Source organism: Aethalodelphis obliquidens, unplaced genomic scaffold (assembly GCF_003676395.1).
Source record: "Aethalodelphis obliquidens isolate GAN/ISIS:26980383/991018 unplaced genomic scaffold, ASM367639v1 scaffold20, whole genome shotgun sequence".
NCBI lineage: Eukaryota > Metazoa > Chordata > Mammalia > Artiodactyla > Delphinidae > Aethalodelphis > Aethalodelphis obliquidens.
This window is the reverse complement of record NW_020837964.1, coordinates 12,558,253-12,584,744: the sequence shown is the minus strand read 5'-3', so window position 1 is coordinate 12,584,744 and position 26,492 is coordinate 12,558,253. Positions and strand designations below refer to the sequence as shown.

At 40.2% G+C, this 26,492-nt stretch overlaps 2 protein-coding genes across 6 annotated transcripts in view; both read left to right on the top strand.

The window, feature by feature from the left end:
* Window positions 1-26,492, top strand: part of ZNRF1 (zinc and ring finger 1) — a 99,439-nt gene that overhangs the window by 9,104 nt on the left and 63,843 nt on the right. The window lies entirely within an intron of this gene.
* Window positions 21,567-23,275, top strand: LOC113627070 (transmembrane protein 203-like). The gene has a single exon (XM_027119274.1). The coding sequence runs from the start codon at window positions 21,695-21,697 to the stop codon at window positions 22,376-22,378; it is 684 nt and encodes a 227-aa protein (XP_026975075.1). The 5' UTR covers window positions 21,567-21,694; the 3' UTR covers window positions 22,379-23,275.

Sequence of the window (26,492 nt, the reverse complement as noted above, 5' to 3'; positions counted from 1 at the left end):
GGCTGGCTTGCAAGTTAGCTGCCTTCCATCTTAATATCTGATGAGCCCAGTCTTGTTGGCTGAGTTTAATGCATCCATTTCCTACCTCCTCTCAGCCCAGAGGCCAAATGCAATGTAAAAGGATAGTGAATCTAAGCATCTCCAGCATTTTGAGGTATAGGAATCTCCTATGAAGTGACAGACCTTTGAGAAATAGTATTATGAGCTGTTCTGTTTTTGCTGTGACTTTGGGAAACCTTTGGATTCTTCTACTGAACATTTGTTTGAAAAAAAAAAATCTTTTTAATGAAACAGTGGAGTCAGAAAGCAGCCGCTCCTTCTCATAATAGCATTTCTCACCAGGGGAATTTTTGGTAGCTTTTGGAGGAGGGTTTTGAGTAGGTTGTGGAAGATAAATCCCTCGGTTGAACATAACCAAAGGCTGCCATATCAGAACTCTGGTGCTTTCCGTGCTGACAGCAAGCCCTGAATTCAAAGTGCAGGACAGCAGAATAGAATAGGGAGGGCTGTGCTCAGTGAACTGTCCCAGTAGCATGACCAACGAGACTGGAGTTTCAGCATTCAAAGTCAGTTCATTAAAACACTATTGTAGTGTAAAAGGATCATGAAATGGAGGCCCTGGGTCAGAGGGCCCAAGGCCATTTACAAGAACAACATCATATTTCGGGATTAAGGGATGGCTGCAGGCCTAACGATGAGAATATAAGAGCCACGAGTGTGCCTCCTTTTTCCATATTGTGAAATGGTGGCATGGTGCTTGGCACTGACTGTGGGACTACCTCACATAGAGAGGATTCTACAGAGTCTGTGCTCTGAAGAATTTAGGTCTAATAAAGCACTTAGAATGTTTCCCAAAGTGAACAGTTCACCCAGTGTCTTTATAGGATGGTGAAAAGGGCATGCTGGAGATACTTAGAGTTTAGAACAAGCCAGGATTATAATACCAACATCCAAAATGCCTGTCCCCTGGGTTTCCCTGGTGGCTCAGTGGTTAAGAATCTATCTGCCTGCCAACGCAGGGGGAACACAGGTTCGAGCCCTGGCCTGGGAAGATCCCACATGCTGCAGAGCAACTAACCCCGTGAGCCACAGCTCCTGAGCCTGCGTGTCACAACTACTGAAGCCCGCCCGCCTGGAGCCCGTGCTCTGCAACAAGAGAATCCACTGCGGTGAGAAGGCTACACACTGCAACGAAAAGTAGCCCCCGCTCACCGCAACTAGAGAGAGCCCGCACGCAGCAATGAAGACCCAATGCAGCCAAAAATAAAATTAAAAAAAAAAAAAGCCTGTCCTCAGTCTCTCTGCCCGCCGGAAACTGAGTTTTCACTGTTTCCAACTTCAGTGACTTAAGTACTTCTTAGGTCCTCATGTCTGAGCCACGTCTTACGTAAGCTACAGACAGAGGAAAGTCTAAAATGTTATTACAACTGTTGAGATTTGCTTTCCTTTGGAAAGTCATAGTTGTGTCCATTCTGTGTTTTCCTGGCTTTGTACTTTTCTTCAAAGCCTCTTACCAGTTCCAAGTCTCCAGAGCTCAATAAAGGGGAACAGGAAGCCAGCGTTTGATGCCTAAGAGCCAGCAATAACTAAGAGAAAAGGGCAGAAGCATGGAACTGGGAGGGGGAGTTCTGGGCCTTGAAGGTATCCAGGTCTCTAGGATTATAGATACATCCTGCAGAGATGACTTTAACCAACTTCTTCAAACAAGAAAAAAGCAGTAGGAACCTCTGTTCTGAGAGGACAAATTTCCCTTGGGTTATATAGTGGAGGCTCAACATTTTTAATTGATGGCATAATTACAAAGTATCTTTTACATAAGAAGCTCAAAACAATTAAGAAAAAAGTGATAAAAAATTACCACTTTTATAAAAGAGCAGGAATAACTTTCCTCTCTTTTCCCTGAGGGTCCCCAGGGTACATCTTGTCATGGGATCCAAGCTGGATCCTGACCCTTCCTTTTCCTGTCCATTCACATTTATTAGATGAACTCTATAAAGTTTCAGTCCTGTGACTGTAAGATGGGAGGGTCACAGGGGTTTGTACTATTTCAATTTTGGTTTCACTTGCACATTTTAGGAAATCACATAGTGGTGTGACTCTGAATAGGAGTTCTTGTCTCTTGGAATCTTTTCAAAAAATGAACTATTTCAGGCATGCAAAAGAGATAATATACTTACCTGCCAAGCAGATTAATATTGGGTTGGCCAAAAAGTTCATTCGGGTTTTCCCATAACATCTTCTAACTAGAACATTGCAGATGTAATTGTATGGAGCTCGCTCAATTCCTATTTTTCTCCTTCCCTTCCCAAAAGTAACCACTGCCCTGACTCTCCTGTTGATCATCCTGTATGTGTTCATACTTTTCACTGCCTGTTTCTATCCAAAACAGTATTTAACTTATGTAAACTTTATAATGTCTCTATCCTTTCATATCTCTGTTTATAGATATAACTCAAAATGGATGTGAGATCTGTAAATCCATTGTACTATATGCTGCTATAGCACATTCATTTTTGCTGCTCTAGTCTATTGTAAGAATATACCACAGATATCACCATTTATCAATCCATTCTCATCAGTGGATATTAAAGTTATTTTCAGTGACTTCGAGGATGTTTTGCTGTTTCCTTGTATACTTGAATGAGAGTTTTTCTAGAGTACATCCTTAGTCTTGAGATAGCTGGGTCACAGGCTCATATATATACCTTCAACTCTTGATTAAATATTGCCCAGTAGGTTGCCAATGTGCTTGTACCAATTTATACTCCCCAAATAGCATATTTTCACTTGTTACGTGTTCTTGCCAAAACTTGATATTGTCATACTTGAATTTTTGGCAAGTTCTGGTGAGTGTGAAATGGTATATCGTTGTGATTTTTGTTATTTATATACTTGATATAATACATATTTACATATAATTAATATACTGATGTATATTTAATCATCATTCTTGTTCATGTCTTTTATCCATGTTTATATTGGATGGTTCATCCTTTTCTTACTAGTTTGTATGAATTTGTGTTTTTATTTCATTTTGTTTCCAGATATACATCTGTATATCCCAGTGTATGGGTTTTCTCTTTATTCTCCTTGCGATTTCTTACGGTTAACTTACCTTTAATATAATTGAATATTCCAGTGTTTTCCCTAATGGCTTGTGCATTTTGTGTCCTAAGAAAGATTTTTCTTTCCTTGAGGTCGTAAAGATTATTGTCTTATATTTTCTTCTAAAAGTTTTAAAATTTTGCCTTTCATATTTGAGTCCTTAATCTATGGAGAATTAAATTGTTTGAATGGAGTAAGATAAGGATATATTTTCCTTCTTCCATATGAATAACCAGCTCTCCCAGCAGCAAGTGAGGAATGGTAAAGTCTTTTCCTACTGATTTGCAAAGCTGTCTCTATCAAGTTTCAAGATACCTCTATCGGGCTTCCCTGGTGGTGCAGTGGTTGAGAGTCCGCCTGCCTGCCGGTGCAGGGGACGTGGGTTCGTGCCCGGTCCTGGAGGATCCCACATGCCGCGGAGCGGCTAGGCCCGTGAGCCATGGCCGCGTCCGGAGCCTGTGCTCCAAAACGGGAGAGGCCACGGCAGTGGGAGGCCCGCATAGAAAAAAAAAAAAGAAAAAGATACCTCTATCAAAATATCAAGTTTCCTTCCAGGCATGGATTTGTTCCTGGGCTTTTTATTCTGTCCCATTGGTCAAGTTGTCTATCCTTGTGCTAATACTTTCTTAATTACTATAGTTTTGTCTTGCTGTGTAGAAGGGCAAATCCTTTCATATTGTTATTTATTCTCTTTCAAAGCTGTGTTGTCTAAATAAAGCTTTCTAGGGACAAATAAGGGAATCCAGGTAGAATCAACAAAATGAAGTACAGAGTACCAGGAACTGCTCTGTTTATAGCTGGGTTTTTTTGTTTTTTTTTTTTACGGGTACGCAGGCCTCTCACTGCTGTGGCCTCTTCCGTTGCGGAGCGCAGGCTCAGCGGCCCCGGCTCATGGGCCCAGCCGCTCCGCGGCACGCGGGATGCTCCCAGACCAGGGCACGAACCCGCGTCCCCTGCATCGGCAGGTGGACTGTCAACCACTGCGCCACCAGGGAAGCCCTATAGCTGTTATTCTTAATGAGGACATCTGGCAAACCGACCCTAATGGACAGTTTCACATTTTTTCCCCTACTATATTGCACAAACAGTAACATTTCCCCATGTCTTTGTATTGCAAACAGCAGAATAAACAGTTCTGTATGTTACAGATAACAACAATAAAACAACAGAAACTGCTTAGCTATTTTTGGCGCTTTTTGCTTCCAGATAAATTTAAAAATCAGCTTTGTCAACTTCTATGGGGGAAGAACTGTTAGGATATTTACTGGAGTTTTATGTTGAGTTTAGCAATTGCTGTCTTATAAAATTGGGTCTACCCGTGAACCTGATGGGAACGGACTTACAGATGTAAGAATAAAATTTTTTTACATTTTTAAAAACTTTGAAATAATTTCAGACTTACAGAAAAGTTGCAAAAAATGCAAAATAAAAACTGCATTTCTGTTAGCCAGAATCTTCAAATGTTACTGAAAAGACAAATAGTCGAATGTCCATTAAGTTCTTAACTCTGCAAAGCAGCTTAAAGTATTAATAAATAAAACATCTCAAGTCTGAGGAATCTACATTGACCTGTTCTTAGGAATGGGAAAGCCACATGAACTTAAAGTGACATGGTGTCTGAAGGGTGGCTAGCCCTAATATGGAGATCTACTTTCTTCAGAGTTGGTCTGTATCCTTATGTGATTGGAAATAGATCAAGTCCCAAGCTCTGCTCCCACGGTGTGTGCTGTGATCTCATCTGATGGAAGAAGGGCTTCTTGCCCTTCAATTGAGAGTCTCAGACAGCTGGAGCCTGGGTAGTTCAGGTCAAGTCTGCCTCAGTATCACCTGAGAATGTCTTCTGGAGGCTTGGCTTGGCTGAGCCAGAGGTGCCTGCATAGGAGATGCCAGCCATGAGACACCCCTTCTTGGAAGGCAGCTGTGCTCACCAGTATACCACTCACGCACACGTGAAACCGCTTCTTAGGAGAGGCAGCGTGGGGTAGCGGTTAAGGTTAAGTGAGGCTTATAATAATTATATCTATCATACAGTACTATTGTATCAATTAAATGAGCTTATAGGCATATCCACATCACTCAAAACATTGCCCAGCAGATAGTAAGTGATCAGTGAAAGCAACCTCTTATTATTATTTGATGTCTCTGGGTAAAGCTTAGTAATTATCTAAAGATCTTGAATCTTTTTTGTTAGATTTACCCCTGGGTACCTTATAGTTTTTTGGTTTATGCCGTAAATAGTATTTTAAAAATTTTTTATAATTATTTCAGGTTTCTGGTATATTTAGCAGACTTGTTGAACTCTTATAGGTCTAATAGTTTTAATGGAAAGCATCTACAGAGAAAATCCAAGAGAATCACGTTGGTAAATAATAACTGTTTTGTTTCTCCTTTTCTAATTCTCTTGTGTGTCACTCCTCTTCCTTACCTTAGGATTGCTGGCAATTTCCTCTGGAAAAAGTTTATTTGACTCTATAACCATAGGCATCCTTGTTTTCCTCCTATTAAAGGAAGTGCTTCTTGCATTGGAAGCATTGTGTATGTTTTCGATGGCTAGCCTTTATTTCCTTCTATTCTTAATTTGTTAAATTAAATATCACAAATGGTTATTTTATCAAAATTTCCCTTACATTTATTCACATCGTCCTTCTCCTTTAATTCATTACTGAGGTGAATTGTATCAATAGATTTTGTAGTGTTAAACTATCGTTATATTCTTTAAATAAACCCTACTTGGTTGTGATGTGTTCTATTTTTATACGTTGCTAGATTTAATATGTTAATATTCTACTTGGGATTTCTGCATATGTTATAAAATTTCACTCATAATTTTTATACTATCTTTTTCTTGTTATTAAGATTAATGTAACCTTTTATAAGGCAGTTAGGAGTGTATGTTCATTTTTTTCTCAAAGAGTTTGTATAAAGGTGTAGTAGAGTTCTGGCTGCAAACAGATGGCACACTCAAATTTAATTGAACAGACAGTTTACAAAGGTGTGGCCAGGATTAAAGGAACTAACAGTGGATGGTGAAGCATCTGGAGACTGGCCACAGTGGGAAGTTCTTATAACACCTAGATCTGAAGTGCATGGGGAAGGAGCCATTACCAAACATGATGAGAACTGTAACCCTGGGAGAGGTGTCCCACAGAACTGTGGACTTACATAGGAGAAAGGAACCACTGCCATACCATGGCAAAGCGCAGAGAGCACCAGGTAATAAGTACCCCCAGTCTCTCTATCATCTTGTCCTCAGGTTTCTTGATTCCCATTGGCCAAATGCAACAGAAGTTTGGGAGGCAAGGAAACCGTGTCCAGACTTGTTATTCTTCTGGAGAGAAGGCTAACAGAGAGGAAAGTGGATCTGGAAGAAACAGATAAAGGCAAAGGAAATACCTGTATTTTGAATGCTTGGTGGACCTTACATGTAGAATTCTCCTGTAAAACTATCTGGACCTAGGACTTTTTTTGTTGAGTAGGCTTTTATCTAATGATTCAAGTTCTTCAGTGTTACTGGCCTGTTCAGGTTTTCTATTCTTGTGTCATATATTTCAAGGCAGCCTCTGTGTCTATCTCTATATTATGTCCCCCTTTTCATTCCTAATATTATTTGTATGTTTTCTTTTTATTCTTGATAAGTCTTGCCAGACCTATTTTTTATTATTTTATTTTCAAAGGAGCATTTTTTGGTTTTGTCCATTGCCTCCCCTCTGCCTGCCACATTTCATTGCTTTATACTCTTAACTGTATTTTATCTTTCCTTCTACTTTCATTGGGCTTACTGTTTATGCTTTTCTAACTTCTTAAGTGTACCCTATGCTCATTTACGTTTTAATCTCCTTTTCTAATATAGTCATTTAAGGCTCTAGATTTTTCCTTTGAGCACTTCTTTAACTGGGTCCCATGATATTTTAAAATATTTATTTTTTGGCTGCATTGGGAATTAGTCGCGGCATACAGGATCTTTCATTGCGGTGTGCAGGCTCTTTGTTGTGGCACATGGGCTCCTCTTTAGTTGTGGCACGTGGGCTTAGTTGCCCCGCGGCATATTGGATCTTAGTTCCCTGGCCAGGGATCGAACTGGTGTCCCTTGCATTGCAGGACAGATTCTTAACCACTGGACCACTAGGGAAGTCCCTGGGTCCCATGATTTTTGATCTGTAGTGTTTCCTTTATCATTCATTTCTAGGTATTTTCTACTTTTTAGTATTTCTTTGATTCGTGAGTTATTTATAAGTATATTTTAAAATTTCCAAAAAATTTTAAGTTGGCCTCTAACATGATTGCATTATAGTCACAGAGCAGTCTCTATAATCCTGATTGGTTTTTATTGATGCTTGATTTGTGGCACACTGCATAGTCAGTTTCCATAAATATTTCATTCATGCTTGAGAAGATTGTGTTCTGATTGTTGGGTGAAATTTGATTCTGATATCCTTAGATCAAGCTTATCAGTTGTGTTGTTCAAATCTTCCTTATCTTACTAAATTTTGGTGTTCTTGATTTACCAGTTCCTGAGAGAACTATGTTAAACTCTTCTCTGACCATGGCTTCGCCAACTTCACTTTATAATTTTGTCAAATTTTGCTGTGTGTAATTTGAACTTTTCTCAAGTATATGGTTGTTTAGAATTGTTTATGTCCTTCTGGAGAATTGCTTTTGTAGAGAACATCTTTATCTCTAGTAATACTTTTTTCTTTGGTCTATTTTCTTTCGTATTAATGCCAGCTTTCTTTTTGTAACTATTTGCTGGTATCTTTTCCTGTCCTTTTATTTTCAGTCCCTGTTTCCCAATGTCTTAGATGTGTCTCCTGTAAATGACAGATAGTTGGGTTTTTTTTCAACCTAATCTGAGACTTTTTTTTTTTTTTGGTGCGGTACGCGGGCCTCTCACTGTTGTGGCCTCTCCCGTTGCGGAGCACAGGCTCCGGACGCGCAGGCTGAGCGGCCATGGCTCACGAGCCTATCTGCTCCGCGGCATGTGGGATCTTCCCGGACCGGGACACGAACCCGTGTCCCCTGAATCGGCAGGCGGACTCTCAACCACTGCGCCACCAGGGAAGCCCCCCTCAACCTAATCTGAGACTTTTAATTTGCAAGTGTAATCCATTTTAAAAAAAATATATTTATTTATTTAGGCTGTGCTGGGTCTTAGTTGCGGCATGTGGGATCTTTAGTCGTGGCACGCGGGCTCTTAGTTGTGATATGCAAACTCTTAGCCGCGGCATGCGGGATCTAGTCCCCAACCAGGGATCGAACCTGGGCCCCCTGCATTGGGAGAGTGGAGTCTTACCCACTGGACCACCAGAGAAGTCCCAAATCCATTTAAAAAGTATTCTGAATACCACTATATGTTAACTTAATATCTAATTAGTATAAAATATATTATTTAATATCTTATTAAATATATTGTTATTTAATATGTTGTTTTGTGTTATGTACCATATGTTTTGTTTGCATTTTTCTCCTTTCCTGCCTTCTGTTAGATAACTTGGGTTTTCTTTATCACCATCTGGAAGCTTTCAATTCTTTTAGAGGCTACTCTTAAATTTTTGGCTTGCATACTTGAAAAAAAAATCTAATGTTAAATCAGTATCTCTACTCTCTTCCCAAATAAAAAAGAACCCACAGTTTGTCTTACACATTGTTGAGATTCAGTATTTTTTTTTTTTTTTTTTGTCTGCTTTGGGTCTTCATTGCTGTGCGCGGGCTTTCTCTAGTTGTGGTGAGCGGGGGCTACTCTTCCTTGCAGTGCGTGGGCTTCTCATTGCAGTGGCTTCTCTTGTTGTGGGCTCTAGGTGCATGGACTTCAGTAGTTGCAGCATGCGGGCTCAGTAGTTGCAGCATGTGGGCCCTAGAGCATGCAGGCTTCAATAGTTGTAGCGCATGGGCTCATTAATTGCGGTGCGCAGGCTCTAGGGCATGCAGGCTCAGTAGTTGTGGCTCATGGGCTCATAGTTGTGGCTCACGGGCTCTGGAGCACAAGCTCAGTAGTTGTGGCACATGTGCTTAGTTGCTTCATGGCATGTGGGATCTTCCTGGACCAGAGTTCAAACCTGTGTCCCCTGCAGTGGCAGGTGGATTCTTAACCACTGCACCACCAGGGAAGTCCAAGATTCAGTATTCTAATTCCACTTCATTTTTGTACTCTAGAATTAGTTGTTGCTGTTCTTATTTGATAAAGTCTGCTTGTTTGGAGTCACCCACCTGCTTAGCAAATTCTTTGCCTACTGTTCCTTCTTTCATCATACTTCATCCTTCTGAGTTAAATTTCCTTCTTCCAGAGGTAGGTGTTAAGTTTTTTTTCAGTGAGAATTTATTAAGCATAAACACTTTTTTTTGCTTGCAAATTAAAAAAGTGTTTTTATTTGCTGTAACTATTGAATGGTAATTTAGCTGGGTATAAAAATCTGGGTTGGCAGTTATTTTTTTCTCAGCAGTTGGACAAAGTTATTCTATTTCATTATCTTTTGGCATCTGATATTGTAATTAAGAAGTCTGATTCTCAGATCTTACAGTTAATTTGTTTTTTTCTGTTAGCTGCTTTACAATCTTTTCTTCTTCTTTTTTTTAAAAATTATTTATTTATTTATTTATTATTTGGCTGCGCCAGGTCTTAGTTGCGGCATGTGGGATCTTCATTGCTGAGTGTGGGATCTTTGTTGCGGCATGTGGGATCTTTAGTTGTGGCATGTGGGATCTTTAGTTGAGGCATGCAGAATCTTTAGTTGCGACATGCAGGCTCTTTGTTGTGGCATGAAGGATCTAGTTCCCTGACCAGGGATCTAACGCGGCCGCCTGCATTGGGAGTGTGGAGTCTTAACTGCTGGACCACCAGGGAAGTCCCTATAATCTTTGCTTTGTTCATGGTATTCTGCAAATTTACTGTTGTGTTGTGTGTTCAGGGTTTGATTTATTTTTATTTTTCTTGCTTGCTATTTGTCCCTGAATCTGAGAGTTCATGTCTTTCAAAGAATCTGAGAAATTCTCAACCATGTATCTCTTCAAATTTTGCCTTTGTTTTATTCTCTCCCATCTTTCCTTTTGGGAATCTTAGAAGTCATGTATTGGACCTTTTTCTTCTATCCTTCATGTTTCTTAAACAGTTCCATATTTTCTAACTCTTTATTTCTGTATGCTGCACTCTTGGTAATTTCCTGTCTCTACCTTTCAGTATAGTAATTCTTTCTTCACCTGTTTTTCAACCTGTTCATTGAGTTTTATGTTTCATTGAACTACATTTTAAATTCCTTGTGGGTTGTTTACTTTTTACCTTCAATTGTGTAAAAAAAATTTTAAATGAGTAAGTCACCTTACCTTCATGGTTTGTTTTTCTCTTTGGGAAAGTAAGTGCGGTTGGCTAGCTGCTTTCTGTTCTCTTTCTGCTCAGAAATCCCGTAAAGCCCTATCACTGGCATTACACTGTGGAGCAAAGAAGCACTATGAACAGGGAAGCAGGAAGCTGTAAGCCCATCATCATTTTGTTCTCTACTCCCAGAGGAAGAGCAGCTCCTGAGTCATATAGGGAAATCTTTGAGCACTGTACCTCTTGGGGGCTCACAGCTGTGGCAAGGATCTGTTTCTATGGCAACAGAAGACTTAACTCTTCCTCTGTACTCAGGATATGCAGAGGGAAGTTCCAGGATAAACTTTTAGAGCTTTCCATTTTCCAGGGAGCCTGGATTTATTCTCTTTCTTCTGTCCTGTATAGTAGCACTATGCAGTATAGTAGCCACTGGCCACCTATGGCTATTTAAATTACAATTAATTAAAATGTAAAACTTCCTTTGAGTCACACTAGCCATATTTCAAGTGCTCAGTAGCCACAAATTGCTAGTGACTACTGTAATTGGACAGCACAGATATAGAACATTTCCATCATTGCAGAAAGTTCTATCGGACTGTGCTGTTCTGAAGTCTTCCATAGTATTCTCACAGTAGACAGAGAATTGGTAAGTGTGTAGTTTCAGAAAATAGATCCAGTGAACCTATTGATAACCAGAAACTAGAAGGCTTTCTTTAGAGTTATCACCATTCTGTACTGTCTATATGTGGGAAGAATTCAGAGAGGGTATTGCATTCTGAGAATGATTTGCGGGATGAAATGGTAAACCCAAGCCTACTTGTCTTACCTGTAGTTTGATACCACGGGAAGAGGATAAGTAGAGAGGTGAATGAACCTGATGTTGAATAAACTTTGGGGAACATGGAGAAAAATTACTGCATGGGTCTATTGATTTTATGCAATTGTGATTAAACTGAGAATAGGGACGATGGGTTCATTAGTGACTGGAGATAACCAGCCCAAGGTCTTATTACTTGAAATTTGACTCAGGTTGGAAATTCCTTGTAGTGAAATCATCTTTCTCCACCCCCTTAAATTGCCATCTCATTCTCCTGAGTTGCAGGAGAACAGTTAAAGATTCTCAAGAGAAGAAAAGAGGTACCTTTTTCCTCCAACCCCCCCTCCCCCAACATATACACACCCACACCTTCTTCAAATTTAGCAACATTTCACAGCGACTGAACTCAAGATAGACCAAAAATAAGAACAATGTGGGTCATACCAGCCTGGCCCCAACAGGTTGTGAAGAGAAGGAAGAGCCAGTGACCCCAACCTTGTTCTTTGCCTATGACAAAGAACTGCTAAAAAAACGTACTTCACTCTTTATTATGGAGCTCTACATGGACTCAGAATCCTTCTCAACACAGTACTTGGGTCCCCAAGTCAGACTAACTAGCTGAAGTTGGCATGCGAGACTAAACCTGTTTACTGTTCTTTGTTAGGGATTTGAGGTTTGGAGTTTGCTATTCTGAGAAGAGACATTGTTCTCGTTGATTGCAGAGTACCATTATGAACCAAATATGGTAGTTGAGGAAGTTTTGTTTTTTTTTTCTAATTCTATCTGGAGTATTCATGGCTCATGGTATAGAGTAGGTACCCAAATAAAAGTTGTTCATTGAAGATACACATGAAAAAGGAAGTTAATTCTAGAGGTGAAGATAAAGGTAATTTTTATGAGAAAGTATCCATTACTTATTAGTTCATCCTGGTGGAATTTGTAGGGTAGCTTGGAGTTGACTTTCTGGAAGAAATTAATCCAAAAGAAAAAGATGGCTTGTAAGACAACTGGGAAGGATTTAGAAAGAATTCAGAGGCAGCATTTGTAGAAGAAAAAAGAAGAAACTGTAAAAGAGAAAAATGTCCTATAGCAGGTGAAAAGTTGGAAAGGACGAACTAATAGATGCTCTGCAGAAATAGAGAAGTTAACGGACCTTTGTGGTTTCCAGATTAGCAGTTTTTTGTTTTTCAAGCAAATCTGGAAGCATGGATTCTTCCTGGGTTTTTTTTTCCTGATCACAGAAATAATCAGAATATTCATTGTAAAGATTTCAAACATTGATGTATTGATAGAAAGCAAAAGTTCCCCATAATTCCTTTGGTATGTATTTCTCCAGATTTTTGCCCCCGTGGACTAGTAGATATGTTTAAAACAGTAGAAATCACATTCTGCTTATCTCGTTTCGCAACCTCTGTCTTTTATTTAATGTTTTCTTCATTGTTCCATGTCATTCCATGTGCATGTGTAGATTTTATTTTGTTTTTGTTTCTGTTGTTATCTCCAGAAATTTGTACCTGCGAGGAGGGACCTATTCAGAGCAAATCCCCCCCGCCCACCTCCCAGCCATTGTGCCTGTTTGGGTGAACTCATGATGTAATAGGTTGATGCCCAAGAAGTTTGCCCCCAAAATGCTTTCACCCTTTTACCTCTTCGGTAGAGAGACCATATCTTTCATTTGGTCACACTTCTCTGTAAGTTGTTTTAAGAATGCCGCAGGGAAAGATCACATAGCCCCTCCTGTTAATTTAGTTTGTTCTCAGTAGAGCAATTAAATTATAGAATAGAAAGAGCCCAGAGCTCAGCCCCAAATGCAGAGAATATTTGGTAAATATATAACACCAGGCAATAGGATTCATAGGGCCCCTGTTCTTCTCTCCTTCAGCCTCAATCCTGAGACGATCTGAGTATGTCCAACTCATTCCATAGTTCACTGCTTCTTCCCATTTTTACTTCTGATGGGATGATTGCTTCTGCCAATAGCTAGACTTAGAGCATAAGAAAATTTTACCTTGGATCCACAATCTGAGCCGCCCTAAAAGAAAACAACAGGTGGGAGGCAGGGGTGGAGACATTTCAAGCCAGGCCTGTACAAGGCAGCTAATCTTAGGGCTCTGCACTCAATGGGTGCTTTTGCTTCCTCGGGGTGCTTCAAACAGGCAGCATGCTGGTGGGACCTGTAACAATCCACAGGGACCCGGACAATGTCTGGGATTACATCCCACAGAGGAGTCTCTTTCAGGTGACCGGCAGGCGAATGTCTGACTCTCCTCCCTCCTCCAGTGACCTATGGAGTAAGAAAATGACCAGTAACCAAGCAGGCATCTCATTTGAACTGTAAAAGAAGTCTGGTGTGTTTCTAAATGGACATGTGAAATGTTCCTAAATAAGAAAAAGCACCCTTTCCTAAGGTGGTTTTTTCGTGTGTGTGTGTTTTGTTTTGTTTTAAGATGTTGCTATTCCATGTGACTATCAAGGCCACCCATGTGGGTAGGAAGTAAAGGAGCTGGCACAGAACCTAGAAATTGAGTTTTGGATGAAGTTGAACCCATTATCCAACAGCAAAGTTAATGTTTGTAGAGTTCCTGTGAGCTCACAGCCCTTTTGTATGGCACGTGTTATTTCTCCCATGTCCCCAGAAAGTGGAGAAACTTGGAGCAGAGTGGGAAAAGTACTTGGAAGAATTCTGTAATGACTTGAGCCTGAGCCGGGCTTAATACTTGAGTCTTTGAACTCTTCCCTACTGAGACTGTTGCTTTTATAACAGTCTGTTTTTGTTGGTTATTGCAGCTTTTAAAAATAAGAAACATGCACAATCTTAAACAGTAGTATGTTATAGCAGTATTAGCAATAGCAGACATTTATTTATTGCTTACTAAGTGCCGGGCAGAGTTGTAAAAACTTCTCATATATTAACTCTTTCAATCCTCAACCTGTGGAAGTGGTTATGGTTATCATCCCCATTTAACAGATGAGAAAACTGAGCCCCAGCAGTTAGGGAACAAGCCTAATTAGGTAGAAAGTGATATGACGCTAATAAATGGTATCTCATATTGTTATTAGATTGCAATCAGTTTGGCCATCAGAAATTAAATTATGGGAGGCTTTTTCCACCCTGTGTGCTTCCTACCAAGTACTACCAATGCCTGTAGCATTCTTTGTGTTTTCATAAAATGATGGAGAAATAAAACACATTTCTTTACCATGTCAACTGTGAGAGTTGCCACCCGTGACTGCATTTTTCTGCTTTTTGTCATAACATCAGTCCTCTCAACAGGTCCTATAGTCCATTGATCCTATTTCCTTCTCCATCCCTCACCCCCTCATGCCCTTACTCTTCTCCTTAAATAATGTTAAGTTCCAAGTCAGTCATTATAATCACTGCCTTTTCTAGTACACTATCAGTCCCCTTGCCCTCTTTTGCTTTGTCACACTTGCTTGGCCAAACCACAACTCCGGTTGAATCCAAATCTCTGCGTGCTCTGTGGGTGTTCTCCTTGGCTGGAGGGAACTCTGAACATGTTCTCTGGCCTCGCTGGTTGTTTTTTTTTTTTTGGCTGTGCCGCACAGCTTGTGGGATCCTAGTCCGCAACTCATGATCGAACCTGGGCTCTCAGCAGTGAGAGCGGGGAGTCCCAACCACTGGACCGCTAGGGAATTCCCTGGCCTCACTGTTGATTCACGATCACTAACCTCAAGGAGACCCTTAGTGCTGCCTGGGAATCCTGCTGTATTTCTACAGTTTATTCATTCTCCTGCCCTCCTAGAGGATTGTTCCAGACCTTCTCCTCTCTTCTCAAAAGTCCCTTCTCAGCCTTTGCTGATGACCTTACTTCCTGTGTAATCGAGAAAACATTATTGGCGCTCACCGCCGTATCTATGCACCTAATTGCATCTGTGCTATTTCCCCTTTCCTGTATTTAGTAGGTCTTTGCCGTCCATGCTCCCAGCAAAGCCCAAGGCCTCCACTTGCGCACTAGGTTTCGTTCCTCTTTGCTGAGTCAAGAGTGTTGCTCCAGCCTTCCTCCCCTCTCTCTTAAAAGTTACTTCTCTAGTGGCACATTCCTATCAGCATAAAACTGTTGGTGTTTCTTTCATCTTGAAAACAGCAACCATAGATTCTCTTGATTATACTTTTCCTCCAGATACCAACCCGTTTCTCTACTTCCTTCTTGAGCAGACTCCTTAAGAATTCTCTTTTCTTGATTCTCTGATTTTTCTCCTTCCAATCTCCTTGATCCCACTGTAATCATGTATTTGCCCTCACTTTTCTATCAGAACTGCTCTTCTCGAGGTCACCGAGAACCTTCATGTTGCTAAATCAGTAGTCCCTTCTCAGTTCTCAGTTTGGGGAAGCCAGAATCATTTGACAAGTTGGTCTCCTTGAAACACTTTGTTCACTTGCTTCCAGGATACCACGCTTACCTGGTTTTCTTCCTGCCTCTCTCACTGATGTTATCTCCTTTGCTGATTCCTCCTTATCATTCTACCTCTAATGCTGAAGGACATAGAGGCTTAGTCCTTGGACCACTTCTCATTCTTTTGTATAGCGCAACCCTGGAGAAGTTTTTGAGGCTAATGTTATAAGTACTGTACATATGCTGATAACTCCAAAATTCATCTCTCCAGCTCCGATTTCTCCCTTGACTTTTTTTTTATTTAACTGCTATATTGAGATGTAATTCACATGCCATACCAATCACCCATTTAAAATGTACAATTCAGTGGTTTTTAGTGTATTAAGAGAGTTGTGCAGTTATCACCACAGTAAATTTTAGAACATTTTCATTACCCCAGAAAGAAACCCCATAACCATTAGCAGTAACTCTGTTTCTCTCAATCTTACCCCAGGCCTAGACAACTACTAATCTACTTTCTACCTGTATATATTTGCCTATCCTGGACATTTTATAAAAATGGAACCATGTAATATGTGGTTTTCTTGTTTTTTGGGTTTTTTTTTGCGATACGCGGGCCTCTCACTGTTGTGGCCTCTCCCGTTGCGGAGCACAGGCTCCGGACGCGCAGGCTCAGTGGTCATGGCTCACGGGTCCAGCCGCTCCGTGGCATGTGGGATCTTCCCGGACCGGGGCACGAACCCGTGTCCCTTGCATCGGCAAGCGGACTCTCAACCACTGCGCCACCAGGGAAGCCCAATATGTGGTTTTTTTGTGTCTGATTTCTTTCACTTAGCATAATGTTTTCAAGGTTCATTCATATTGTAGCATATATCAGTACTTCATTCCTTTTTGTGGCTGAATGATATTCCATTGTATATTCCAATGGATTTTGTCTATCCATTCATCTGTTGATTTACATTTGCATTGTTTCCACTTTGGGGGCATTAAAAACAATGTTGCTAAGGACATTCAACTACAAGTTTTTGTGTGGACATATGTTTTCATTTCACCTGTGCATATACCTTGGATTGAAATTGCTGGGTCATATGGTTACTATGTTTGGTCTTTTCTGAGAAACTCCAGATTATTTTCCAAAGAAACTCCACCATATTATATTCCTACCCACAGTGCATGAGGATTCTGATTTCTCTGCATCCTTTCCAGTACTTGTTATTATCTGTTTCTTTGATAATAGCCATCCTTGTGGTTGTGAAGTGGTATCTCATTGTGGTTTTGATTTGCATTTCCCTAAGGATGTCAGGCATGTTTTCTCATTTGTTGCCCCTTTGTATATCTTCTTTGGAGAAATGTCTATTCAAGTCCTTGGACAATTTTTTATTTCAATTGTTTGTTTTTTTGTTGTTGAATTGTAAGCTTTCTGTATATATTTTGGATCCTAGTCCCTTATCAGATACATGATTTGCCAAAAGTTACCCATTCTGTTGGCTTTTCATTTTCTTGATAGTGTCCTTTGAGGCACAAAAGTTTTAAATTTTGGTGAAGCTTAATTTGTTTTTTTCATTTGGTTCTTGTACTTTTAAGAAATTATTGTCTAATTTAAGGTCAGAGAGATTCACCTGGGTTTACTTCCAAGAGTTTTATAGTTTTAGATGTTTGATCCCTTTTGAGTTAATTTTTGTCTGTAGTGTGCGGTAGGGGTCCATCTTCATTTTTTTGCATGGGGATATCCAGTTGTTCCAGCATCATTTATTGGAAACACTGTTCTTTCTCAGTTGAATGGTCTTGGCACCCTTGTCAATCAACCATAGATATTTGGGTTTACTTCTATACTCGCAATTCTATTCCTTTGGTATCCTTATGCCAATACTGTTATGATTACTATAGCTTTGTAGTTAATTTTGAAGTCAGGAAGTATGAGTCCTTCAACTTTGTTCTTCTTTTTCAAGATTGTTTTGGCTTTTTGAGGTTGCTTTCAATTTCCTTTGAATTTTAGGATCAGTTTATCCATTTCTGTGAAAAAGGCACTTGGGATTTTGATAGGGATTGCATTGAATCTCTAGATCAATTTGGGGAGTATTGACATCTTAACAACATTAAAGTCTTCTAGTGTATGAACATGGGATGTCTTTCCAGTTTTTTAGACCTTCCTTGATTTCTTTCAGCTGTTTTGTAGTTTTTGATGTACAAGCCTTGTCTTTGCTTTCATAGTTCATTTTTCCCCCTAGTTGTTTCAGCACCAAATGTTGAAAATACTATGCTTTCCCCTATTGAATTATCATGGAACCTTTGTAAAAACTCTTTTTACAGGTAAAGAAGATGTGGTATATATACAATGGAATACTACTCAACCATAAAACAAGATGAAATCTTGCCATTTGCTACAATATAGATGGACCTTGAGAGTATTATGCTAAGTGAAATAAGTCAGACAGAGAAGGACAAATACTGTATGATTTCACTCATATGTAGAATATGAAGAATAAACAAACAAAATGAACAAACCAGGGGCTTCCCTGGTGGTGCAGTGGTTGAGAGTCCACCTGCTGATGCAGGGGACACGGGTTCGTGCCCCGGTACGGGAAGATCCCACGTGCCACGGAGCGGCTGGGCCCGTGAGCTTGCGCGTCCGGAGCCTGTGCTTCGCAGCGGGAGAGACCACAACAGTGAGAGGCCTGCGTACTGCAAAAAATAAATTAACAAAAAAAAAAGAACAAACCAAAGGAAGACCAGCACGTAGATACAGAGAACAGATTAGTGGTTTCCAGAGAAGAAGAGGCAGAGGAGAGGGGAAGGGCAAAATTGGTAAAAGTGATCAACTATATGGTGACAGAGGGCAACTAAATTTTTGGTGGTGAGCATGCTATAGTGTATACAGATGTAGAAATATAAAGTTGTACACATGAAACTTATATATGTTATAAACAAGTGTTACCGAAATAAGAAAGAAAGGAATAAGGAAAAGAAGAGAAACTATTCACCATATATCTGTGGGCCTACTTCTGGACTCTATTCTGTTCTGCTCTATATGTCTGTCCTTATGCCAATTCCACACTCTTTTGATTATTGTGGTGTTACAGTAAGTCTTGAAATCAAATATTGATATTGTAAATCCTCTACCTTATTCTTTGAAATTATTGTTTAGAGTAGTCTCAATCCTTTGAATTTCCATATACATTTCAGAATCAGCTTATATGTTTCTAGGAAAAAAACCTACAGGAATTTTGATTGGGATTGAGTGAAATTTATGAATGAATTTTAATATCGCAACCTCCAATCCATGAAAGTGATTTTCTCTACATTTATTTAAGTGATCTTTAATCTCTCTCAGCAATCTTTTACAGTTTTAGAATAAAGGTCTTGCACACATTTTTAAACATTTATCTCTAAGAATTTCACATTAAAATTATTTTTAAAAATTAATTGTGGTGAACATACACATAACAAAATTTACCATCTTAACCACTTTTAATGGTTCAGTTCAGTAGTGATAAGTATATTAATATTGTTGTGTGACCAATTTCCAGAACTTTTTCATCTTGAAAAACAGAAACTCTGTGCCCATTAAACAACAACTCCCCATTTCTCCCTCCCCCAGCCCTTGGAAACCACCATTGTACTTCTGTTTCTATACGTTTGACTACTCTTGCTACCTCATGTAAGTGTTTGTCTTTGCTACATCATATGGTGTTTGTCTTTCTGTAACCTGGCTTATTTCACTTAGCTTGATATCCTCAGAGTTTGTCCATTTATAGCAAGTGCCAGAGTTTCTTTCCGTTTTAAGGCTGATTAATATTCTGTTGCACACATATTACATTTTGTTTAACCATTCATTCATCGATGGACACTTGCGTTGCTCCCATATTTTGACTATTGTGAATAATGCTGCTGTGAACACGGATATACAAATATCTCTTTGAGACCTTGTTTTCAGTTCTTTTGTATGTATACAAGGAAGTGGTATTGCTGGACCATATGGTAATTTTATTTTTAATTTTTTGAGAAACTGCCATACTGTTTTCCACAGTGGCTGCACCAGTTTACATTCCCTCCGACAATGTACGAGGCTTCTCTTTAATCCACATCCTTACTAGCATTTGTTATGTCTTGTCTTTTGGATAATAGACATCCTAACAGGTGTAGGGTGATAGGTCATTGTGGTTTTAATTTGTATTTCCCTAATGATTAGTGATGTTAAGCATCTTTTCATGTGCTTGTTGACTATCCATATATCTTCTCTGGAGAAATTCTGTTCAAGTCTTCTGTCTATTTTTAAATTGGGCTATTTGTTTTTTGTTGAGTTGTAGAAGTTCTTTATATATTCTGGATATTAATCCCTTATTAGATATATGATTTGCAAATATTTTCTCCCATTCCGTAGGTTGCTATTTCACTCTGTTGTGTCCTTTGATGCACAGAGGTTTTCAATCTTGATGTGTCTAATTTATCTGTTTTTATTTTTGTTGCCTGTGCTTTTGGTGTCATATCTGTTGAGGGTACTTTTAAAAACTTCATTTTCCGGGACTTCTCTGGTGGCGCAGTGGTTAAGAATCCGCTGGCCAGTGCAGGGGACATGGGTTTGAGCCCTGGTCCAGGAAGATCCCACATGCTGCGGAGCAAGTAAGCCTGTGCACCATAACTGCTGAGCCTGTGCTCTAGAGCCTGTGAGCCACAACTACTGAGCCCACATGCTACAACTACTGAAGCCCACGTGCCTGGAGCCCGTGCTGCACAACAAGAGAAGCCACCGCAAGAGAAGCCCGCGCACTGCAACGAAGAGCAGCCCTCTCCCGTTGCAACGAGAGAAAGCCCACGCGCAACAACGAAGACCCAACACAGCCATAAATAAATAAATAAGGAAAATATTTTTTTTAAAAACTTCATTTTCCTATAGTTTATTGCCATATAAATATGATTGATTTTTGTGTGTTGATTTTGTATCTTATGGCCTTGCTAAGTTAACTTGCTGGTTCTAGTAACTTTTGTGTAGTCCATAGAACTTTCTACACACATAACTACCTAATCTGCAAATCAAGACAGCTTTACTACTTCTTTTTAAATCTGTATGCTTTATTACTTCATTGCAGTGGCTAGGATCTACAGTACAATGTTGAATAGAAGTAGTGAGACAGGCATCTTTGGCTTGTTCCCAGCCTTAGGAGGAAGCATTCAGTCTCCCATTATTAAGTATGATGCTAGCTGTTTCATAAAGTTTCCTTCTATTTCTGGTTTGCTGAGAGTTGTTATTTTCAGTGGCTGTTGAGTTTTGTCAAATGCTTGTTCTGCATCTGTTGTGATGATCATAAGATTTTTCTCCTTTATTCTGTTAATATGATGGATAACATTGTTTTCTAAGAGTAAAAGAATCCAACTGGTCATGATATATTATTCTTTTTATATGTTATTCATTTCAATTTGTTAAAATTTTGCTAAGGATTTTTACTTTTATGCTTATAAGGAGTATTTGTAATTTTCTTTTCAAGTAATGTTTTTGTCTTGTTTTGGTACCAGTAATATTGGCCTCATACAGTGATTTGGGAAGTGTTTCTTTTCTATTTCCTGGACGATGTTGTGTAGTATTTTTTTTTTCTTAAATGTTTGATAGAATTCACCAGTAAAGTCTTCTGGGCCTGGAATTTTCTTTTTAGAAAAGTTTAACTAAAAATTTAATTTCTTTAACAGGTATAGGGCTATTCAGTTTATTTGTTTCTTATCAAATAAGCTTTAGTAGTTTGTCTTTTTCATGTAATTTGTCCATTTCATCTAAGTTGTTGAATTTATCAGCAAAAAGTTGTTTGTCATATTTCTTTATACTTTTAGTGGCTGTAAGAATGTTTACCCGTCTTTCATTCCTGACTTTGGAAATTTGTGTCTTCTCTTTTTTCTGATTAGTCTGCCTAGAGATTTATCAATTTTATTAATTGTTTCAGTGAACCAGCTTTTGGTTTCATTGATTCAATCTATTGTTTTTCTCTCTTCTATTTTGTTGATTTCTGCTTTTTATTTCTTCCTTCTTTCAGTTTAATTTGCTCTTCTTTTCCTAGCTTCTAAAGCTTGAAGTTTAAATCACTGATTTTAGACCTTTCTTCTTTTCTAAAATAAGCATTTAAAGCCATGAATTTCCCTATAAACACTATTTTAGGCCCTTGGGCCGCGCCCGGCGGGGCATGGCATCCGAGCAAGGCGGTCGTCGGCTGGCGGCCAGTGCTGGGTACCGGCCGGGGGCCGGGGGATCGGCTGCATACTGGGGCCGAGGGCCGGGGCAGGCGGGGCCGCTTTCTGCCTCTCGCTGGCCGCGGCAGCGACAGCGGCAGGCTCCAGCGAGGCCCCTGGGGAGTGGCGGCGCAGCCTGACGGGTGGGACCATCGGCCGCGCTCAACCGGCGCGATGCTTTTCTCGCTCCGGGAGCTGGTGCAGTGGCTGGGCTTCGCTACCTTCGAGATCTTCGTGCACCTGTTGGCCCTGCTGGTGTTCTCCGTGCTGCTGGCCCTGCGTGTGGACGGCCTGGCTCCCGGCCTCTCCTGGTGGAACGTGTTCGTGCCCTTCGTCGCCGCTGACGGGCTCAGCACCTACATCACCACTATCATCTCCGTGCGCCTCTTTCAGGATAGAGAGAAGCGGCTGGCCATGCTCCGCCTTTTCTGGTTCCTAACGGTTCTTAGCCTGAAGTTCGTCTTCGAGATGTTGTTGTGCCAGAAGCTGGTGGAGCCGACTCGGGAGCTCTGGTTCGTCCTGATCACGTCTCCGGTCTTCATTCTCCTGCAGCTGCTCATGATCCGTGCCTGCCGGGTCAACTAGCCTCGCAGGAGATAAGCTAGAATGCGGGACCCCAGGCTGAGGTCCTGCTGCACCAGAGGAGAATTCTGGGTCTGAAAGCCAGCTTGTGCCCTGCTGGGTGCCCAGCTTTCTATCAGTCATTTCTGAAATTGTTCCCTCAGCAGGGCTAAAAAGAGCAGCCTTGATTCTTAAAATGTATCCCCTCTTATTTCATGCTTTGAATAGCTAATCTTGAATTGAGATCCTGAGAAGGATCCTGAGAAGGCCAGACAGTCCTGAACTCCTCTGACAGTTGGAAACTGCATATAAGTAAAATGTCCTGATGGGCTCTGAGTATTTTCATGGATCCTGGGGAAGTACCCACTGTGCAAAGGCTGCAAAGCTGGACTCGGATCTCCCCTGGCCAGCAGTGCTGACCTGAGAGCTTACTGCCCCATCTGCCCAGACAAGACTTCCTTAGATGCTTGAGCTCTAAAAAGTGTAAGCCCGCTTGTGTCTTCTCCCCAGTTGCGCTGGGGAGGATGGCTCTTTCTTCATTCCAGCCCAGGCAGACCGGAGCATGTTGAATAAGCATGATCAGGATCCTATCTGGATATCTGTCGCCTGAGAAAAGAACTTGCTTTCAACGCGCTGCTTGTCTTCCTATCCCAGCAGATTGCAGTGTCACGACTTTTCCACTACCTCGTGGCCGGCATAGTGCACCTGAGAGCTTTAGGCCACCCTAAGGGACCAGAGAGTGGAACAGGTGCTCTGACGTGCATAGCCATTGAGACCTACACATGGGAAGTTTGCAGATGGTCTCAGGCCACGCCTGTTGGCCTAAGGGCTTTGGTTTGATGCCGGTCAGGTGCCAAATGAGAACATTTGCTGAGATAAAAATAAAATAAGAGAATGTTTTGCTGAAAACAAACAAAAAAACCCACTATTTTATTTAACTGTTTAAAAATATTGTGAATTCTATAAATTTTGATATATTGTGCTTTTATTTTCATTCATTTCAATATATTTTCTAATTTTTTATGATTTTTTTCCCCCTATAACTTATAGGTTATTAGAAGTATCATATTTAATTGCCAGATATTTAGGGATTTTCCAGATAACTTTCTGGTATGGGTTTTTAGTTTAATTCTGTTGTGATCAGAGAACGTACTTTGTATGACTTGAATCCTCTTAAATTTTTTTGAGATCTGTTTTGTGACTCAGTATGTTTTAGTTTGCTGAACATTCAACATGCATTTGAAAAGAATGTGTTTTCTGCTGTTCTTGAGTAGATCTTCTATCAATGTCAGTTAGGTCAATTTGGTTGATGGTGTTTTTCAGGTCTTCTGGAACTATACTGATTTTCTGTCTACTTGTTTTATCAGTGATAGAGGGCAGAGTGTTAAAATCTCCAGCAATAATTGTAGCCACTCCACCTTTCTTTTGATTAGTGTTCACGTGGTTATCTTTTTCTATCCTTTTACTTTTAATCTATCTGTATCTTCTTGTTTAAAATGGGTTTCTTAGAGAAAACATACAATTTTGTGTTGCTTTTATCCAGACTATCTTTGCCTTTTAACTGGAATGTTTGCATTTAATGCAGTTATCAGTATGATTGGGTTTAAGTTGACCGTCTTGCTTGTTTTCTGTCTCTGTTCTTTGTTTCTTTTTATCCTCTTTGCTTGACTTCATTTGGACTAAGAGAATTTTTTATTCTATTTTATCTCCACTATGAGCTTGTTAGCTTTTTACCTCTTTGGCTTATTTTTGTTTTAGGGGTTGCTATAGGTTTTACATTATACATTTTTAACTTACCATAGTGTATCTTCAGTTAGTCTTATACTACTTCATGGATAGGCTAAGAACCTTGCAACAGTATTCTTCCATTTATTTGCCTTCAGCTGAAGATTTCTAAGTCCTTCACTGCTGCCTCAAGTTCAACTACTGTACCTGAGAGGAGGGTGAGTGAGTAGTCCCTAAATAATAAAATTGAGATTTCACAGTTCATAGAGCAGACATTATAAGATTTGAGCAAATCATATTAAGTTGAGACCTGAAAGCACATATAGTCTTATTTTTCTGGTTCTGTGGTTCAGGTGACTATAAGGGTGAGGAAATTTCAGTATAACAGAGACAGGTGAAGACTGAGCTATAAATAGTAGGAGGCTGCCAGTATCAATTTGATGCCAGTTAGAGTAGAAGATTCAACTTACTACCTTATATAAGAATCAGGGATCATATTGGGAATCTTTGGTCTCCTAAACCCTGGCAGAACTAAGCTCCTCTACCTGTTAGCATCCTTCTGAATATGAAGACTATTTGTCCTGTTTCAACCAAAGCCTTCCTCTCTCTCAAGCCATAAACTCAAGGACTTGTTACTTCCCAGCACTGAAGTGTTCACTAGCCAGCTCTCAGTTTTGAGTTGGGATCGTTAAGACTTGCATAGCTGCTTTAGGCTCAGAGCTCATCTCTGCACTTCTCCTTTTAAGGATCTGTCTCTAGACAAGACTGGCCTGTTCTCTGGCAGCTAAGTTATCTGCTCTGTCATTTAAAAATTTTTGGACAACCTGTCTACAAATATGGAAGCAACTTCACTAATTTTCTTTCTCAGATGTTGAAATTATAAACACTTGAAAGGATAGTAATACCTGTATGGTACTTGGATCAGTAAGATTTATTCAGTGTACCTGGATACTTATGTTTAATTCCCCTGAGCACTACGAACTGAGCCATATGTGATTCAGTTTCTTTATCGTGTTTGCTTAGATGTTCAAGAAAATCCTTGGGCTATGCAATACTTTATAGGTTCAGTTGCATTGATTTGGGAGGGAAGAGAGAAGGTAAACATGAACTTGACATTTCTTGAGTGCTCATTCAGTGCCAAACTTCCCATCTTATAGACCGGAAACAACAAAGCCAGAATTTGAATCTGCCTGACTCAGCATCTGCTTGTGCAGCCTTTGTGATGGGTCGCATCTTAGATGTGATAGGGTTTAAATTCTCTTCCCTATTGTAAAATTGACAGGGGTGCTGGTATACAGAGGGAAGAGCAGACTGGATGATACTGTAGAAAGCTATGTCTTTAGGGTCTTTTGTTCCTTCTGTTTCAGTAAACTCTTGAGTGGAATCACATTGATAGGTTGGTGTGCAGTGGCAGTCCTGTGTCTGATTTGGCCTTTAGAAAAACATAAAACATTCATGTAACTTGATTTTTTAATATACTATTTGGGAAGCAACAAAATCTTTTGCCGACAGATGTGAAAAAGTCTGTGAAGCAGATTGGGACTGACTTATGAACACTTATCTTCTTTCCCCGGTAGCTAGATTTCAGACTCCTCCCACCCCTGAGGTGTATAGAGACCAAGTCCATACATGTTAACTACAGTCTGCACACCATTTACCTAGAAAAACGTTTGAGAGCAGACTTGAAACCTATTTTTATACTCTATTGTTAGGTAACAAAACCTACCCCAAAACTTAATGGCTTTAGAACACAGCCATTTTATATTTGCTCATAATTCTGTGTCTCAGGAATTGAGGCAGGGCTCAGCTGGCTGGTTCGTCTGGTGGTCACAGGTGGGGCATTTCATGAGATTGTAGTTGATGGTGATGGGGGGGGTGGAACATCTAAGATGGCTTCACTCACAGGACAGGGACCTTGGTGGGCGTGGCTAGGAGGCAAGGATCTCTCCCTCTCCAATTAGCTTTCTCACCACTTGTTTAGCTTGGGTTTCATTACTTGGGAGCTGGATTCCAAGAGCAAGCATTCCAAGCAGTGAAAGCAGAGCTGACGTTCTCTTAGGGTCCAGCCTCAGAAGTTACTTGCTGTCATTTCCTCCACATTCTGTGGGTCTAAACAGGAATCTGGGCTAGGAGAGGGGCCATTGCAGAGAAGCCTGTGGGATGGACAGTATTGTTGTGACTGTCTTTAGAAATATAATTTATCATTGAATCCTTCCTCTGGAGAGCTTGAGCCCCACCCCAGGCCATTTCAGTCAGAATCTGAAGAAACGGTGAGGTGAGGTGCTCTTAGGGAAGTCCCGTGTGTGCTCTTCTAAGCACTCAGCCTGGCTCTTTCTGGCTCCTGCAACATGGCATACGATGTGCGAGACCACTCCCTCTCCTTTGAACCATAGTGATCAGAGAAATTGAAAAT

Coding starts and splice junctions, on each gene's coding strand:
- LOC113627070 (XM_027119274.1), top strand. CDS start 21,695: ATGAATTTCCCTATAAACACTATTTTAGGCCCTTGGGCCGCGCCCGGC.